At 37.9% G+C, this 12,989-nt stretch overlaps 1 protein-coding gene across 1 annotated transcript in view; it reads left to right on the top strand.

The window, feature by feature from the left end:
- EFCAB5 (EF-hand calcium binding domain 5) overlaps positions 1-10,353 on the top strand; it is a 97,458-nt gene extending 87,105 nt beyond the window's left edge. The window contains exon 21 of the mRNA XM_036034518.1: positions 9,984-10,353. Within this exon, the coding sequence (XP_035890411.1) occupies positions 9,984-10,177 (194 nt within the window). The 3' untranslated portion in view covers positions 10,178-10,353. The remainder of the gene's footprint in view (positions 1-9,983) is intronic.
- Positions 10,354-12,989: the final 2,636 nt, after the last annotated feature.

Genomic DNA, 12,989 nt, shown 5'->3' with positions numbered 1-12,989 from the left:
GGGAAAAATGGTTCTGATTAGAGTTGTCTGAAGGGAGGGACACTTTCTATCATCTACTGCATTCTCCAGAGTGGCCGCCTGTGCCCCACATGCGGGAGTGCAGAAGCACATCTGTCTCTCACTCACTGACTGTACGTGCCTTACTCATTCAAAACCAAAGTGAATAGGGCTGCAGTGAGGCTAGGAGTTTCAATGAAGTTTCTTTGTTTCAATGAAGAATCGAAGAAAAGAATAGAACATGAGTCTTTATAGATTTGTAATGCAAACTTAATGCAAACTTTTTGGAGGAGGAGAGTCAGCAGGAATCAAGAGCAGTGAGGCTTCCAGCTTGGAGAAGGTCATGAGCTCTTGGGCCACAGACGACAACAAATACACAAGGGTGGGCAAAAGGGGGTTTACAGTTGTGAGTGCATGAAACAAAGAGTTTATTCTTGTAATATTATTTACTTATTAATCATTGCATTTTCCACATGAACAAGTGTAAACTTACTCCTGCCTACTCCTGTATGTATGCGAGCACACACTCCTCTATGGGTGCACCTTACCCCACCAGACACCTCAGGTCAGTTACATGAATGGAACACTAAGGAATTAAAGTTTGTTCCTTTCTGTTACTCGAAAAAACTAATCATTAATTGGAAAAATGGCTCAGTAGAAATTGCTCACTAAACCATCCCCCACTTCCCCCTTGCCCTCACCTGCTCCCTGTGGAAACTCTGAATCAAATCAGAAGGGTTTCTGGACCTCTGTGATGCCTATATTAGGCCAAGAGGCTTGGAACCAGAGAGACTCCTAGGGCAAGAGGGAGGAAAAGGCAGCCCGGAGGAAGGCAACCACACCTCTCAGGGTGTCTGTGGCAGTGGACGCATGTAGAACAGGGGAAGCACGGAGCAGTGAGCCAGGTGCATGGATGAGAAAGGGGTCTCTGGCCTAGAAAGGCAAGATACTCCCAGAAGTTTGGGCATGCTAGAAAATAAGACAGAGCACAAGATTCATATAAAAGTTAACATAAATTAATGGGAACTCTAAGTCATGTGAGTAAAGATTAGAGTTTTTACTGGGAATGGCTTCTACTGTAGCCTCATGGCTCTGGGCTGATTCTCTGTAACCTCTGGATTTAGAGGTGTTACAGGTATGACTTCTAAGAAAGTGATTCACAGGAAACAATAATAGCAGCAATAGAAGTGAAAACTTGTTCACTGTGTGCTTGCATAAACAAGGTCTAGACTTGTTCACTGTTCACTGGGGACTTTAAAATACAGAAGAAAGGTTTTCTGTGTCAGTGCCTCATTGCTGCTCTTCCCTTTGGAGTAGATTTAGTCTCCATCATGAGACCCAGTACCCCCTGTTCTCCATGTGTGACCAGTTTGTCAAACTGACATTCTCCCAGAGCCCTTCCCCCCCCCGGTCCCCACCCAACCTGTCAGCCTCTTGGCCTAGATCCCGACCCTGCTGCCAGGGGCATTTGTGTCCTCTCAGATACAAAATCTCCCCTTCTTGGGTGAGGACTCAGGCACCCACCACTGTCCAATCCAGTCCCCTTTCAGATGGGATATGGAGGTGAGGAGCAGGCCCCTCCACTCCCTGCCTTGCAGGGGTACTCAGGAATTGACTCTCAGCCTTTAGCAAGCCTATCCCCAGACAAAGGCAATTTCTGTGGAATTGTACCAATGTTTCAAGGGAATCTCTTCAGGCTCCACCTCCGGTTTGCCTATCAGAACTACCTCCTTGTCATAGACAGCCTTTTTGTGTCAGAAAACAGGCTAATTTCTTTTGCTTGGCTTGTTGTCACCTTCAATCTGTGCTAATTCCTGAGCCCCCTTGATCGCCAATGCTCCCACCACCTTCTCTTTTCCAACAGTGTCCTCAGGTGGCAGGAGTACTAACTGCAGTAACCAGCTCTGGATTCAGCCAGAAACCATTATTCCCTAGGCTAGGCTACCCCACCACCAAAACCAAGCCCTTGGCATTATCACGGTCTCTGCAGCAGTGAAGACAGTTTGTCAGCCACCCAGACACCAACCTCATCTCCTTCAGATGCAATTGTATCAGGAAATTCTAAGCTACCCATTTGGGGAAAGGAAGGGGGAATCTTTGGTACACCTTTCTGTTTGTGCCAGAGAGGAGTCTTCTGGAATTGCCATGCCTCACTCAAAGTTTGTCTGAACTTCCTAGCAGCGTTAAGTAAGGCACCTACTCAAGGACTCCACTCAGCATGAAATGCTACCAATGATATCTGTAGGTTCTACTCAGGATGGGGAGGGACTATTAGCACAGCTCCTAACCCACTGAGCCTTCCAAACTTACGGTTTTCCCAAGAAGATAGAATTAGGGCTGATGATGTGCCCACACTTTCTTAGGACTTCTGCTGCCAACTCCTTCTACACTTCATCCTAGTTTTAGAAAGGAGTAGTTTTTTAATGTTCAGAAAAGGTGCACTTTATTTTTATTAAGATAGTGACATATAATGTTCTATTAGTTTAAGGTATGCCATGTAATTTGATATATGTATACACTGTGAAATGATCATCACAATAGGTTTAGTTAACACCTATCACCACACAGTTACAATTTTTTTCTTGGGATGAGAACTTTTAAGATCTACTCTTGTTTTAGCAACTTTCAAATATCCAAAAGATATTGTTAACCGTAGTCACAAGAGTTTGCATTACACACCCAGAATTTATTGGTTACAACTGGAATTTGTACCTTTTGACCACCTTCACTCATTTCTCTGACCCCACAATCCTCGCCTCTGGTAACTACCAATCTGTTCTTTGTTTCTATGAGTTCAGTTTTTTTTTTTAATATCCCACATATAAGTGAAATCATGCAGTATGCATTTTTTCTCTCTGACTTATTTCACTTAGTATAATGCCTTCAAGGTCCATGCATGTTGTAGCAAATGGCAGGATTTTCTTCTTTTTTATGGATGAATAATATTCCATTTCACATACCACATTTTCTTTATCTATTCATCTGTTGTTGGATACTTAGGTTGTTTACATGTCTTGACTATAGTAATGCTTCAGTGAACAAGGGGGTACAGATATCTCTTCAAGATAGTGACTGTGACTTCATTCCCTTTAATTATATACCCGAGAGTGGAGTTTCTGGATCACATGGGAATTCTATTTCTGATGTTTTGAGGAACCTCCATACTGTCTTCCGAAGTGGCTATATCAATTTGCATTCCCACCAACAGTGCACAAGGGTTCTGCTTTCTTCACATCCTCGCCAATACTTGTTGTTTCTTGTCTTTTTCATCATAGTCATTCTAACAAAAGTGCTGTAATAGCTCACTGTGTTTTTGATTTGCATTTCTAGAAAGGGATATTTTGTATTCTGGTGGAATTCCAGGCAGCTGCACCACCTTTAGATTGAGGCTGTCATCTGTGACAGAGCAGCTTTGTTCAGTATGCTTGCCTTCCCAAGGTGTTGCTATCATAGGAATTTACTTTGCCATTCTCTTGGTTCATTCTTTCTTGGTTTACTCCTGTGTTTTGAGGCAGCATATCTCCAGTAGTTTTCTGAGTAAGAGTGCATAAATGGTAATGGTAAATTTTTTGAGAACTTTCATGTCTGAAAGTTTGCCAGGTAATATAATTTTGAAGACATTGCCCTCATATCTTCTTTCAAAAATTGAGATATAATTCAAATACCACAAATTTTACCATTTTAAAGTGTACCATTCAGTGGGTTTTATATATTCATCAGGTTGTGCAGCCATCAACACTCTAATTTTAGAACATTTTCATCACTCCAAAAGAAACCTAGTACGCATTAGCTGTCACTCTCTCATGCCCATCTCCTCCCCAGCCCTTGGCAACCAGTAATCTGCTTTCTGTCTTTACTGATTTGCCTATTCTGGACATTTCATATAAATGGAATCATATGATGTGTGGGCTTTGTATCTGGCTTCTTTCACTTTGCATAATGTTTCAAGTTTCATCGATGTTCTAGCATGCATTAGTACTGCATTCCTTTTCTATAGCCAAATAATATTCTATTATATGGATATACCGTATTATATTTATGCATTTATCAATTGATGGACATATGGGTTATTTCTACTTTTGGACTATAGTAAATACTGCTGCTATGAACATTTGTTTACAAGTGTTTGTGCGAGTATATGTTTTTAATTCTGGTGGGTATGTAGCTAGGGGTAGAATACTGGGTCATATGCAAACTCTATGTTTAACTTCTTGAGGAAATGACTCCATGGTCACCAAAAACTTGGAAACTTCCAAGGTTGAAGTAAAGAAATCTGAATCCTTTCTGAGGTATGATTCTGTGCATGTGACCTTTTTCTCTTTTGTTTTGTTTTTCTACAAGCTGCAGAATCACACCTTTATCCCCAAGATTATGAAATTTCATAATGATGTACTTTGATAGGGGTCTGTTTTCATTCATTGATAGGAGCACTCGCTGGCCCTTTTCAGTTGTGAAACTCAGGTCCTTAAGTCCTTGATGATGTCTTCCATGAAGGGTGCTACTTATGGCTATGTAGTCTGTGCACTGCACAAAGGTGCTCTGCTCTGGGAGGGGTCAAAATCTAACCAGGAGTCCATTCATTAAATTGTATGCTTTAGCTTAACACCACATCTTCTTGGAGGAGGGACATTGCTTTCTTCACACATCTTTTTCTAGTCATCAAGCTATGTGCTCAGAATACATTCATTCACAATAGGTATGTTTTTCTCATTTTCACAAAGGTGATCTAGAGGTTGGTGGCCCTGCCCTTTCTTTTTTGTGTTCTGTCTTTGGAACTCCTATTGTTTAGACATTGGATCTCCTAAACTCAGTCTCCAAAATCTGTGTATTTTCTCTCCCATTTTCCATCTTTTTGTCTTCTTGCTTCACTTTCTGAAACATTCTCTTAACCTTCTAATCTATTGAATTTTTTAAAATCCTCACTCCAGTACATGCTCACTGACCTTAGAGGGAGGGGGAGGGAGAGAGGAAGAAATAGCAAAGTGAGAAAGAAACATCAGTTGGTTGCCTTCTGTATGTGCCCGAAGATTGAAACTGCAATCTAGGCATGTGCCCTGACCAGGAATGGAACCCACAAACTTTTTGGTGTATGGGATGATGCTCCAACCAACTGAGCCACCCAGCCAGGGCTCCTATTGAATTTTTATTTCTGCATGTTTTAATGTCTAACAGCTTTTGTTGTTAATGTTGTTGTTCTTCAAATATTCACTTTCAACAACATCTTGTCCAGTTTCATGAATGTGAAGTATTATCTCTCTGAAGATATTAATGATAATTTTTTTGAAGTTTTCTTCTCCCTGTTGTTTCTCCCCTTTCCTCCTGTTCCAGTGGTTTGGTCTCTGTATCTCATTTTCTTTACATCATACCACTGGGCAACTCTCCCTCCACAATCCTAGAAATTTATCCCTTCAGGAAGGAACATAGAAAGCCCTGGCTGACGTAGCTCAGTGGATTGAGTACGGGCTGCAAACCAAAGCATCGCAGGTTCGATTCCCAGCCAGGGCACATGCCTGGATTGCAGACCCCGGCCCCCAGCAACTGCACATTGATGATTCTCTCTCTCTCTCTCTCTCTCTCTCTTTCTCCCTCCCTTTCCTCTCTAAAAATAAATAAATAAAATTTAAAAAATTTAAAAAAGAAGGAACATAGAAAGTCTGTGGATTAGGCAGCATCAGACACAGTTGAGAGGAAGAGTACTAGAGTGAAAACAGGAAGAGTATTAGTGTGTCTCCTGAATATTGAGACACCTGTAGGCTTTCCCCAGGAAGCTGCAAACAAAAAGGAGCAAATATCCTGACTGGTGTAGCTCAGTGGGTTGGGTGTTGTCCCACAACCCAAAAGGTCACTGGTTTGATTTCCACTCAGGGCACATTCCTGGGCTGTGGGACAGGTCTCTAGCTGACAGCATTTTGAGAAGAACTGATTGATGTTTCTCTCCCTTCCTTCCCTTCTGTCTACAAATACATAGGTAAAATCTTCCCCTCAAAAAGGAGCAAACAAAAGGTACAAATAACTGGTACCTGTACCATTGGAGTGCAAGAAAATAGTGCAGGACTATTATTTGTAATATATTTATCCCATCAATATCTAATTTCTATTTTTTTAATGTTTTAAAATAAATAATTTATAAATAAATATACATGTATTGGATCAGGTTCAACATTTGTTCCTGATAGAGAGACATGATCAAAGAGTTTGGCCATGCATTAAAGTATGAATTTTTGTAAACATAAATTGCATTAATTTCAATTTGTACATAATTTTATTTATAGCTATATCATTTTTAAAAGCCAATTCAATGTAATGTTGTACAGAAGTTGTATTTACAATAGGAACAAAAGTAATATACTTGCAGGAACTCAATGTTCAGGCTGGAATAAACCTCCACTGAAGCTTTGATAACTAAAAAATTTTTTTTTATTTTAAAGATGTAATTTATTTATTTTTAGAGAGAAGGGGAAGGGAGAGAGAAAGAGAGGGAGAGAAACATTGATGTGAGAGAGAAACATCTTTCGGTTGCTTCTCACATGTGCCCTGACTGGGGACCAAACTTGCAACCCAGGCAAGTGCCCCAGCCCGGCATCAAACTGATGACATTTTGCTTTGTGAAGCAATGCCCAACCAAATTAGCCACGATAGTCAAGGACAAACATTTTTTTAGAGAGTTAACTTAATTCAGTGTTAAATCAGAGATACCCAAATGGAGATTTAATTCGAAATATTCTGTTTTCAGCAAAATGAATTCCCTAGGTAATTCAAAGTTTGATTAAACTTGAATCTGTTTCACAATCAGTAGGTTTATAAACAGATTCAAAGGTTGACTCATCAATTATTCTAGTTCAGGTGTCTTCAAGTAATTTATTATAACTCTTACAAAGGCAAAGCATAGAAAGCATTATTTCATGTGGTTAGAAAAGGAAATAAAAGCAGTGTGCTTGTTTGAAAACATGAAATCTGTCCAAACTACTGCAAAGAGCTGGCATCTCTCCACCACAAGAGGGCAGTAGCACTCAACCGTTGTTAATGGGAACCCCACGGAGCAGCGACTTTCAACCCGAGTGCCACAAGAATTTTTAAAACATGCAATGCCTATTTAGTCAGGGGCACCAACCTCTTTTCCCTTAGATTGTCAAGTAGAAAATGACAACAACCAACACAACAATAGTCGTCATATGTAAATGCCATCTTGAACCATAAATATATAGACCATATAATAGAGTTGCATCTTATTGGTTATGTCTCATAATAAAGTTGTGTCTGATTGGTTAATTCTTGGTGCCAGAAATCTTTGTATATGAATATGGGCACCTGATTTTTTTAAAAAGTCACTTTGAAGCAAAAATGGTAGGTAATTACTATTATTATTTTTATTAATCAAAATCATTCCTAGTTTTTTGTCAGATGGGAAAAATATTTTTTGTTGTGCCACAGAAATTTAATAATTAATTTAGGTGTGTCATGAGATGAAAAAGGTTTAAAATCTCTGCCACAGAGCAATGGAGGTTTCATTAGAGGAATCATTAGAGCTAGTTGTTAATGCATCAACCTCTCATTGGAAAGGGCAGGAAAATGGAGCTTTGGCCCAGACAGGTTCAGAGCTTCTGTTCCTAGTAACAATAAAACAGGAAATAAGCAACAGAGGCTTGTGAAAGGGAGTGACCTCGCTCCCCATCCTTGTGCCCTTGAATCACCATGGAGATGGCTGACTGGCTTAATAATGGTTGCAGATAGGGGTCTATTCATTTGGATGTCAGATAAGAGCACTGGCAGGCATCATTGGAACAGAGCTCTTAATGGGGGCTAAGGAAGGGGATAATAAAAGCTGTGGGGAGCAGGAGAGCTGTTGTATCTCAGAAAATCAGTTAGGACTGGTTTTAGAAGTGTGCTAGGGTGAACTTTTATTTAATTTTGATACATAACACTAAGATAATCAAAGTAATCTTTGCATCCTGTTGCATTACCTTATTTCAGAAACTAATAAATACAAAAAAGAACTGATTATAACAAATGCACCTCAATATTTTAAGTATGTATGTTGATTGGTCTAGTATTTCCCATAACATGAGATGAATCAGGTATATTTAATGTGTTCCCATGACCAGCATTTGTTTTTGTTTGTATTCATAATTGTCACTAATGTTACTGAGTTATAATGTGAAAGGACTTACTATTTGAAAAACCTAATTTAATTATTCCATAATTTAATGTTGCTTTAACATTTATTGAGTACTTACAATTGGAGGAAAAGACAGTGCCTCTGTGTGTGTGCATTAAAAGACTACTTTAGAACATTGTGTTCACATTTTAGTCAGTTTCAAATAAAAATTGAGACCTGTGAATGTTTTCCACATTCTTTGTGCCTTCATGTTGATAGAAGATAAGGAAGTTAACAATGTTCTCTGTTTTGTCATTTAATAGATATCCATAAGTGACATAATTGTCATTGTTGCTAAAGAACTATGGATAGATGGCATTTAAAACCTCTCATTGAATTATAAGTATTATGTATGGTTTATTCAACTCAAATTAGCCAACATTTATTAGGCCAGTCATTGTATGAGATACTAGAAGTAACAAAAATGAATCAAACAAAACAACAAAAAAATAGACCTGAGGGTGAGAGGCTCCTGAAAATTTAACTTTTTGAGCAACTACTCTGTCACAGATTTTTGCATATCTTTTCATATTAATCTTCACAACAATTCTGAGGTATTATCCCTGTTTTATGGAAGAAGGGCTCAGAACAATTAAGTGACCTGCTCAAGGTCACAGGACTAGTTGGAGTAGAGTCAAGACTGGGACCCAGATCTGTTCAAGTCTACAGTATATTCTTTTTCCATTGGACCATTCTATCTGAATTTTAGTCATTGATGTTAGGGTGGCCAGTGATGTGGGCTGTGAAAGAAATCACAAAGAGAAGAAAGTGTAGAGAGTAAAGTTTTTATTCACTCTCCAAGGAAGGAGAGTGGCATAATGTGGAGCGATACACCAGCATGGGGCGGGGGCTTTGAGCTTTTATTGGATTATAATTGGATTAAAAAAGGATGGAGGGGATGTTGTTGTGTGGCCCCTGGGCTGTTGGGGAATTATAGCCCAAGGCTGCAGTTTGTTTCAATGTTATCTTCTGCCTGTGGCTGTAGGGAGTGGTTAGTTCTGTTCTTGCTTTTCAGTAATTCCCGTCCTGGGGACATAAACTCAGAGGAGTGAAATAGCAGTCATGTTTAACAGGGTCATAGGCCGGCTCAGCAAATGGTGCCATGATAGCAAATGACACTCACTTTATCCTTTCAAGTGACTCCTGGGAAAAAAGTAACTTTTATAAATGGCAGTTGAATAGTTTGCAACTTAACAAATAAATCATAATGGTGTGCAGTGATTATATACCTAAAGATAATTTTAAATTAGGAAATATCCCAAATATAGAAGTTTGAGACTAATACCTGTGCAGTCATTATGAAGTCATATTGTATATCCTAACATAACATTGTGCATGCTTGAGTCAGACATTTTTAAAGAAATAAAACATTATAGAAACAGTTGAGACTCTTACCCTGCCCTGATTCTATTTCTCTTCTTCCTCCCTAGATAACACTATTTTGAACTTGATGTTTATCATGCATGATTTAATTTTACTACATGCTTATGACTCTATAAACAATATATTATTTTGCAGGTTTTAAAACTTTTAAAAATTGTATACAAAGAACATATTATTCTACAACTTACATTTTGTGCTCAATAATGTTTTGAGATTTGTCCACATGATGTATAGCTTTAGTTCTTTAATTGTTAAATGCTGCGTAGTATTCCATTAACTGAATATACTAAAATTTTTTAATCCATTATCCTCTGATTAGATAAACAAGAGTCTGCTATGGTTTTGATTTCAGACATATCTAATAAACTTTCATCATAATCATAAATTATATTTTAATTTAAAAAATACATAACTATCCACACTAACTTTTTTTTTTCCTTTGGTGCAGATCATTCCCGCATCGAAGTATGGAAATTTGGTAACATCGTCATCGAATACCTATACCACTGGTCACACATCTGTTTAGCTCTCATAGAGATAAACCAAAAACTAAACGATTCTGTTACACCTCCCTTCCCCTCCAAGACTGACTCCCGTGTGTATGCAAAAATGCCGGGTGGAAATTGGCTAGGTAAATGCTAGTGGAATTGGTGCTGTATTTGGGATATTTTTGTTATGTTCAGTTTTGTTAACTATAAAATATTTCCAACTGGAAAGGAGTGCCACATAGACATATTCTGTCCCTAGATACTTAACTCAGCACTTTCTAAAAACCACAAGTGCTACCTAAGGAGAAATTTGATCTAAAAAATATCCAGTTAATGTAGCCATAACCAAATGCATATTACAGCACATATTTTAAAATTTCCTTTTAGTTTTAACTTTGTATCTGCCATGGGACTACTATGGTTGATTAGACAGAGTTATTTTAATTTTTTTAAGGTGCAAAGTAAAGACTGAAGTTTTAGTAAAAAAAAATGGCAGTCTTTACATCAAAATAGTGCCAAATAATATTTTAAGAAATGGACTGGGAATTGTTTTTCCAGTTTTTCAAAGACTTATACAAGTACCACCCTTTCTCCCCATCACCCACTTTCCACCCCCATACACACTTACCTTAACAACTTAGAAGTTATTTCAATGAATATAAATTCTTGTGGGAAAATGTTTGTCCATGACTCATGGAAAAAAGTAATCACCTTTAAAAAGAGAATAACAAAAACCTCTCAAGTTCAAGAACTGCTAAAAGAATTTATATTTATTTAAGGCTTGTTATTGCAGCAAACTTTACTGCTTTATTGTGAGATTTCATCTTTGCAATAAAATATCTGATGACACAGTCCATTTTTAATAAAATTTTGGGAAATTAAACTTCATTTTCTTTATTTGGTTGACAAAATGTGATGTGTCCCAAACATCTTATAATTTGAGATTTGAGGTCCCTTTTAAACCTTTTCTGATAAGATGGCAGCATTATTACCAGTCCTCATCTCCCGGATGATCGCATGCCCAGTTGTAACCTATAAGCCTTTTTGTATTGGGAACAGGGCTGTTCAGGGCATTTGCAGCAGCCTTTCTAGGAACAATGTTCTTGAAGATATTAAATAGATAGACACATGTCCTGATGTCTTCAGAACAAGCTTATAAAGAGTTCTCAGTAAATACAAATGGTATTTTGGGCAGCAAGAATGGCACATTTTTGTAGAATGCTACCTTTAACCCCTATCATGGGAATGAAGTTAACTAAAGGGCATTTAGCTTAATGATAATAAATAATATATTGGCATGATGCTTTAACTTGTTTGAAATATTTTCACACACTAGCTCATTTGATCCTCCCAACATCCTGTAAGATAAGCAGTCTCAATATTATTATCCCCATTTTGTAAATGAGAAAGTCTCTGAGAGTGAGTGAGTAACTTAGGTCACAATAGCTCATAAGAGGTAGAGTAGAGTTAGCACCCATGTGTCCTAATTTCTGGGTACTGCCCTTGCCAGCACCCCAGACATCTCACTAACACTTTCCAACCTTTATTAATATAATGACTATGCGTTTCATCTTTTGGAAATTTAAAATTAAACCACCAGCAAGGCAGATTGGTTAAGTGTATCTATCCATCATTCAAGTAAAATACTACCCTTTACCACCAGAAACTTAATTTTTAGTAAAGAAGATATTACTCATACCCCATAAAAATTTAGTTATACATTTATATTTACATCTATTTGACTATATCAGCATGCCATGGCACACTAGAATGCTGCAAAAATTTTTAAAATGTGTGTGCCACAGCACACCAGTTGACTACTTAGTTAGTGTCTGGTATTGCATGTTTTAAAAATTCTTGCGGCATGCAGGTTGAAAATTGCTGGACTAAATAGATTTATTGATTTACTTAAGTTTACTTCTATAATACTTCAGATGCCTAGACTTGATTAGTTGAATTTTTATTAACTCCTTCTCCATAGCTTATAGATAACAATGCTATTATATGGTGCAGACAATGCAGACCACTTTAGTTTATAATTATTGACTCTCCAGCCACAGCTATTTAAATTGGGATTGACCCCTTGTCAAAAGGAGACCAATTGTGAAATGAGCTAATATAAAGGTACCCAAACCATGGACAAATCAAACTAGAAACAGCAATAGGAGTGGTGTCTAGAAGGACATTGTTTAAAGAGGGCAAAAGTGTCATGACAGGCCTTTAAACAAATTGAAACATACTGCCTTCCAGACACTACAAGTTAGCAGAAGCTGTAGGTAGAGAAAAGGGCAGAGAATGATTACTTGGTTAGGGAAAAGAATGGACACAAAGAGAAGCAGAGACCTAAAGACTAGGGAAGTGACATTAGTCACATTAATGTCCAAATATTAAATGGAAGATCCAGGAGTTTGGGTGCTGAGGTCCTCACAGTTGCCTTGGATCCAGTACCAGTTGACTGTTCTGTTCTCGGAGTCTTTTCTTTCTAGAAGTCTAGGAAAGTCAGAATGCTCTGTTGTGTAACAATCAGGAGTATCACATTGATGATACTACCTTTTCCTGGTTTATTCTACTCTGTCCTTCCGGCATCTTCAGTTAAATTTCCCAAACTTGGCTTCAAAATGTTAGGCTTCTCTGTGTCTCTGATTCACTGCTGCAAGTACCATTGCTACAAACCCTGCCAAGTGATTGGAGAATTTGAACTCTCTGCAACATTGCATCTGAAAAATCAGCCTTCTAGCTTTGAGAAAATCTCTTGAAGACAGTGGGAATATACAGAATTCAATACACCAATTTAAAAGCTCACATTGTATTGGATATTGAGCTATACTTTGTGTAACTAATTCTCCGTTCAGTTTCTTTAAGCAAGAGACAAGATAGCCCAGGCTTTCTTTTTACCCTTTATTGATTCTTTTTATTTTATTTATTTTTTTGAAAGATTGTATTTATTTTTAGAGAGAAGGGAAGGG

Source organism: Phyllostomus discolor, chromosome 8 (assembly GCF_004126475.2).
Source record: "Phyllostomus discolor isolate MPI-MPIP mPhyDis1 chromosome 8, mPhyDis1.pri.v3, whole genome shotgun sequence".
Lineage (NCBI taxonomy): Eukaryota > Metazoa > Chordata > Mammalia > Chiroptera > Phyllostomidae > Phyllostomus > Phyllostomus discolor.
The sequence above is the reverse complement of the archived record's forward strand: the minus strand, read 5'-3'. Positions and strand labels throughout refer to the sequence as shown.